The 7,192-nt window shown below is 37.7% G+C and overlaps 1 protein-coding gene across 1 annotated transcript in view; it reads right to left on the minus strand.

Moving 5' to 3' along the window:
• Csmd3 (CUB and Sushi multiple domains 3) overlaps nt 1–7,192 on the minus strand; it is a 1,279,636-nt gene that overhangs the window by 276,399 nt on the left and 996,045 nt on the right. The window contains exon 34 of the mRNA XM_012516661.2: nt 3,592–3,786. Within this exon, the coding sequence (XP_012372115.2) occupies nt 3,592–3,786 (195 nt within the window). The remainder of the gene's footprint in view (nt 1–3,591; nt 3,787–7,192) is intronic.

A 7,192-nucleotide genomic window follows, 5' to 3' on the forward strand; every position in this document is an offset into this window, starting at 1 on the left:
GAAAAAAAAAAAAAAAAAAAAAATTGGAGAGATAGCTCAGTGGCATAAGCAATTGCATGGCAGCCTCAGGGTCCAGAGTTCAAATCTCTGTTCCAAAAAATAAATAAATAAATAAAAAGTAAAACAGATGAACAAACACTGATTTTGACTTTTTAAATTATTACATATGAAAACCTGTCCTTCTTGTCTGTTGTTCCTGAGAGGGTAAACTATTATATATTTGTGGTGGGGACTAGGAAAACTAAAATATAGTAAATGTAGTAACAGCCACAGAAAGTAGCATTTTATTTAAGTATGTTTAATTAATTATTAATACAGTTTTCCAAATGGCCTTACAAATTTCCCAGTCTTATCCCATAATTAAGTGCACAGTGTTACCTCAGTACTTGTTGCTAATTAGTTCCAGGAAATACAGCAGGTCCCAAAGATGACAAGGACCAAGCCAAAGGCTTGGCTTGCAGAGGGTGGCAAGGCATGAGGCTATCTGGTATTTGTACCACACTTCCCAGAGCCCTCTGTATATGCTACAAATGAGCTTTCACAGTAATATACTGAGTTAATGAGTGCCAGTGCATCTTTAGGGAATTAAAGGTCAAGTTGCTGTGCCTCAGGCCATAGTGAACAAGGGTTCAAACGCAGCTCTGCTGTACTCTTGAATCTGTCTATGGTATGCAAGCAACATTAATTACTGACTGCACAAAATTGATAAAATGAAATCTTCCCTTGGAGTGTTTATTTGTATATATAGTGCTATACACACAAATATGATGAGTTGATATTGCTATGATAAATGAAATTGATGTTTCCTCCAATATAGAAGGCTACTGGAAAGAAATAGAATTATTTTTGGCACATACATTCTCATGAACATATCGTCTTCTCTGATATTCCTTTCTTTAGGAAAACTAAAATGTATTCAATGTAGTAACCGCCACAGAAAGTAGTATTTTATTTAAGTATGTTTAATTATTATTTAATATAGTTTTCCAAATATCTTTTATGGCTCTAAATTCTAAGACAATGGTGATCATTCTGTTCAATTTCCATGAAAATGTCATGTCATTCATCAGTTTTTGGAAGAATTAAAACTAAAATAGTTATATCTTTTCTTAAATAATTTTTATCTTCTGATAAAGAAAGTCATCAGTGTAAGTCAATAATTAATCAGTTATTCTGATACCTGGTAAGTGAATTTAATGGATATCCACTATTGCTTTATTTGTTTTAATAATACTTTAAAGAGTACAATTTCAATTGTCCTCAGGTTAGAGATGAGAGAAAATAGGCTCAGAAAAGCTGGTGAGATAGGGGACTGAGCTCCTACTTAGGCAAACACAGGGACTGGGGGTCAATCCTGGGTACCACATGCCCTTCCGACCCCATCCCTAGCTTGCTGAGCTGGCCACCAAGACTGGGTGTGGTGGTGCACGCCTATAATCCCAGCTCTGGGAGGCTGAAAATATGAGGATCACTATGAGTCCAAGCTGCATAGTGAGACTCTGAACCAAATACATTAAAAAAAAAAAAAAAGGAAGAGAGCCAGCCTGATAGCTCAGCAGACTAAAGCTCCTGCTTAGGCAGAGCACAGTGGCTCAATCCCTGCCCACAGGGCACACTGAGACAGTGATTGAGACTGGGCGTGGTGGTGAGCGCCTGTAATTCCAGCTCTTGGGAGGCTGAAAATAGGGGAATTACTACAAGTCTGATCTGTGCAATGAGATCCTCTAAACCCTGCCCTAAATACAGAAAAAATAAAAAAGGGAAGAAAAGAAGCTATGATTAAATGACTTGTAAAAGGGCCTGGGAAGATAGCTCAGTAGAATAAGTGCTTCTTGTCTGAAAAGCGCAGGGTCATGAGTTCAATCCCTGGTACCATTAACAAAAGAAAAAAAAAAAAAAAAAGAGAGAGACTTGTAAATGTATGAAGTTCTGCAAAGAAAAACAATTCTTACAAGTATGTACCTTCTAAAACTAGGAATAATTCCCAAGTGTATCAGCCATTTTTTCGACGTTTCTTATTAAAATTCACGATTAAGAAAATGTGCTTCACAGCATGACCCGATTAAAAACCAGGAACATCAAATGAATATGTATAAAAATGGGTATTTGCATGTACAGTGTTTTATTGACCTTTGAATATATAATTGCAAAAAGTTACACAAAATAATTTTTTTCAGTACGGTGTTCTTGAATTGCAATATTTTCTCTACATTTTATTTTAGTTTAGTTTAGTTTGGTGTTTTAAATTTTTTTTTACTATTTTCTTTTTCTGTACCAAGCATCAACCTCGCGCTTGGTAGGCAGGTGCTGCGCCGCTGCGCTACCTCGCTGGCCCTCCGCTTTGCATTTTGCTTCTAATTGGATTAAATCGAATTGCATTTTATTTCCGCTATAAAGCTGCTGGTGATAACTCAGTGCATTGATTTTGCGACTCGCTGATGAGCATATTGGATACCTAATTCTTAGGAGAAATGTATATTCTTGTGTATCTCTTTTAGATAAAGATTTATCACCAGTTCTGTTTATTTCATTCTAATAGAGCATGTTTGCAATAGGTGGAGTTACATCCATCTCGGGGAGCAGGCGCATGGGTTCCGTGTAGCTTTATTATTTATTATTATTATTAATCCCCTCCCCTCTCCATTCACCTTCCTCCCTCCGTCTCTAAATTCCCTTTATCCACTATTACTATTATTATTATTTTAGTGCATGCTAATGATAGAATATTTGCATCAATTTTGTGGGTATTTAGAATGCACCTTTATATATATTTCTATTATTTTAAAATTTAATTTTTACTTCTTTATTTATTTTTGTATCCAGGATCAAGCTTACAGCCGTGTGGCTGCCGGGCAGGCACGTAGGCCGCCGAGGCCTCTCCCGGCTCAGGACGCGCGCACAGTCCGTCCGCTGTACCAGGATTCTGGGTAGTTGTGTTGGAACGTCGGCTTCACTGCGCTAGTTCTTCATGTACGTGATCAATGTCTTCTGCGCATCTGACGCCTGCCAGAGCTCTAAGTCCCACGTCACGCAAATGGACCTGAGAGGCAGCACTTTGGTCTGAAAGAACTCTCTAACAGTGAAAGGCACATTGCTTTGGAGACACTCGGGAGTGTGACCGCTCTTTGAAAGCCATTTTCAACCTGAATTCAGTTTCTAAAACCTTGGTGAAATATTCTCATTACCTACACCACCCCTGAGACGGGATGTTAAGTGGTGTTATCTCATAATAGAATGGTTATATTTTTCTCTTAAAAGTACCTTTATTTATTTTTGGTGGAACTGGGGATTGAACTCAGGCCCTTGAGCTCTCCAGGCAAGCGCTTATTCTGCTGAGCCATCTTCCTGGCCCCTTAAAAGTAGCTTTTTAAAAAAGGCACCTTTAAAAAAATTAGCGCTTGTTTGAGTTGCAATCATAATGATACTTGATTTAAGGAACCCGGTACTTGCGTATAGCTGATACTGAGCACTTTTGTTCCCTTTATCCTACTCTCTAACCTCCTCCCCCTTTTCTTTCCCCATGTGTAAATATCTACAAGTATTTCTTTTTTTATATCTAATGATAAACCACAGTGAAAGTATGTTTCTTACCATGACAGCTTGGTAGGGCTCGATTCCATCCGGGTCTTCCGTCATCTCCCATGATACAGGTCAGTGTAGAATACCCTTGGAGAACGTAGCCGGCATCACAGTAATAGGTGACTGTGGACCCTAATTTGTAGTCCATCCCGAGCCTGGAGCCATTCATTATATTGCCTGGATCAAAGCAGGACTCCCGCAGTTTTGCTGTAAAATAATGCAATGTGATATCAACCACTTTAAAATGCTATTGCAATGAAACTTGTGGGATATATTAATTTCTTCTTTTAAACCAGAAGTGAAAGCACAACACCCTGTTTTTGCTTAGGAATTCAATCTATCAAATCACCCTTAACTTCACATGAAATTAGTTAACATTTTGATTAGAAACAGTCTCTTTTTTTTTTTTTCAGTGCCAGGGATTGAACTTAGGACCATGCACTTGCCAGGCAGGTGCTTATTCTACTGAGCTATCTCCCTGGCCCTGTAACAGGTTTCTCAATTAAAATAAGTTTCTAAGTATATAGTTATGCAGTTAGAATTTATTGCAATTGTAATCTATAATTTATTCTTAAGTGCTGTAAATAAACTACTTTGGAAAAGAAGCAGGAATTTCTATACTATTTATTTATTTGTAATATTTATTTCAAGCATCTTTCTCACAGTAATATATACTTATTTCCTGTTACTGAATTTAAAAGTGATTTGACTTTTCATTTCACAGTTCATTTCAATACTAAGAAGCCTAGAATAGACCCCATTTCTCAGCCCTGAACCTATTTCTCTGAACCTGTTTTGGTCAGCAGTATCTCCTGCTGCACATAACAAAACCCATACAAAATCCAAACCATGGTATTTGGGGGATACTTTACACCAATACAAGATACCTTAGAAGCTAGCAGTTAACAGGTGCCCATTTACAACAAAGAGCTCTTTGTTGAGTAGAGTAGGCAAGAGACAAGCAGAACACTTTGAAGTATGAAGAGACCTAGATTATGTTATCCAATTTGTGAAACAGGCACTAACATATTTTGAGAATAGATTAAGGTGATACCTTGAGATTATTTCTATTTTATTGTGATTATTAAAGATTACTTAAGATATAATAAGTATAAGAAATCATAATACAGTAATTATTTTAGTAGTAAGTATAATGAACAAATTCAAGATAAAAAATAATTTTCCACATCAAAACTTGTCCTACATTAAAGAGGAGTCAGGAGAGAAGATGAGCACCTTCTGTGGACCTACCAAAACTTAGGTCAATAATTCTGTGTTTGGTATGACAAAGTATATTGTAACAAAGCCCAGTGTATTACAACACTGATGATATATTTCTTCCTTTCATAAAAATTTGCAAGACATTTAAGGTAACTATACAGTTATATAAGAAATAATGATATATCTGTGATTTAATAATAGCTGCAATTTCTCTCAAATAAAGTAAAAAAGGAAATGGTGAAATCAAACTTCAACCATAGTAGAATAGCAAAAGAATAAAGAATAGAAGAGCAATAGAAGGGATCCATTTTCTTTCCTTCCTGTCTTCCAACTATGACTTAAAAGCCCACTTAACTAACTCTAGAAATACAATAGTGGGAATGGGGAGCTAGCTCGGTGGGCTAAGTGCCTGTCTGGTAAGCTCAAGGGCCCAAGTTCGATTCCCAGTACCACATACAATGCGGGGGCACCGTGCCAGCCCTGAAACCAGACACGGTGGTGCACTCCTGCAATCCCAGCACTGGGGAGGCTAAGACACCAGGATCATTGTGAGTCTGACTTGAATAGCCAGACCCTATATCAATAAGTAATAATAATAATAATATAATAAATTTAAAAAGAATAATAAACAGGCAATCTTCTATCTCTCAGGCTGTTTATAGCTTATGAAGAAGAGAATTATACCAAGCAAATTCTTATAGGGGCCTGCGAGTTAGCTCAGTTGTTTAAGTGCCTGCTTATGGAAATGCAGTCAGGCACAGGATACCGCGGTTCGATCCCGATCCCGAGACCTGCCCTTAAGGCAGCCTGATCCAGCCCCCCCCCCCAAAAAAAAAATCCTTCTCAATTAAAGTCTTGTAATTGTGATATGTGCTGCACAGGGAGAAGCACTCAGGAAACTTCCAGAAAAGCGCAACTAAGGTGAGCATTGAAACAAACAACCAATAGGGTGAAAGAGGAAGAAGGGCGTGAAGAGAAGGCCGTGTGCTGGAGTGTGCACTTGGGGCAATTCAATTCCTGGGTTAGAAATCAAAATTAAATGATTCAATCTTTTGTCACGCACAAGCACACAAATGTGCACGCACACATTGAAAAAGTCCGTATCCAAGATATTACGCTCACGCTTCACTCTAAAAATTGCTTCTCAAACCAGAGTCCATTCTTTGTACCCATGAGTTCTACTTCCGGGGATTCAGTTGACCTCGGGGCAAAAATAGCCAAAAAATGTAATCCCATGAAGTTTTACAAAAGAAGATGAGGTTACAGCACACTGAGTCCTGCACAGGATTATGAACAGATTCTCCTCCCGCGCCTAACCACCAGCCCTCTCACCGACTCTTTCTCATTCTCTGTCCAGCACTGTTCAAGCGTTCGGTGCTTTGCATCTGTGGGTGTCGTGTGCAGCTAGGCTGAAGATGTTGGCGTCTGTAGTGAACATTCACAGACCTTTGTCACCTTCTTGGTCATTGTTTCCTAAATAATGCAGTATAGCAGCGATGTAGGTCTCATTTATATTACATTCATTACAATAAATAATCTGGACATGCTTTACACGCAGAAGATGCACCTTGAGCGCATGCTCAGAGCCACACACTTCTGTACAAGGAACTTGAGCTTTGGAGGAGCTTGGTCTTCACAAGAAGTCTGAGCACCAACCTTCTATCCCAAGAAAACGTTCTCTCTTTCTAGATAAAATCTTCTGAAATAAAATCTTCTATAAACAGCATTTTCAAAAAGAACCAGCAGGGTGCTTACTAAATTTTGTAAGGACTCTAGTGATGTAGAGGTTGACTTGTTTATTTTTAATAATAAAACGTCACATTAAGCCATTCCTTAAACAAGTAGAAAACACAAAATAATTTTTATGTAGAGCAGCAACCTAGTTTTCTTGAAATTGCACTAAATCGCTGGAGAAAAGGAAAGATTGAAATTATTATTTAAAAGGATTAATCTTTTTGACAAAGCTGTCTTCTTAAAATTCATCCCTTACAATTTTTGCTTTTCCTTCTTTAAAATTGTCCTCAAGGTTTCAACAACATGTCATTGAAACTAATGCAAAACAGTCTGTTTTTTTAGAGAGAAGAGAAACACAATAACAAATTAATTTTTTTTTTTTTTTCTCCAAATGCCTTCAGGGCAGGTTTGGCTGGCTTGAGTTGTGGGGATCGAACCACAGCAACCTGAGCCTTACTGCTTTGCTGAAGAAGCCACTTAAAGAAATGAGCTAAGGGGCAGGCCACCCCCCAAAATTTTTTTTTAAAATTACATATTTCTTTTTTTCCCACATAATTTTATTCAGAAACAAATAGCAATGAGACAGTTTCAAACCAAATTGGTAGGACAGTTTCAATAATTAACACATTGCATACATTCTTCCTAGTGGTTAATTGCT

The sequence above is a fragment of the Octodon degus genome, unplaced genomic scaffold, assembly GCF_000260255.1.
Source record: "Octodon degus isolate 3935 unplaced genomic scaffold, OctDeg1.0 scaffold00118, whole genome shotgun sequence".
In the NCBI taxonomy this organism is placed as follows: Eukaryota; Metazoa; Chordata; class Mammalia; order Rodentia; family Octodontidae; genus Octodon; species Octodon degus.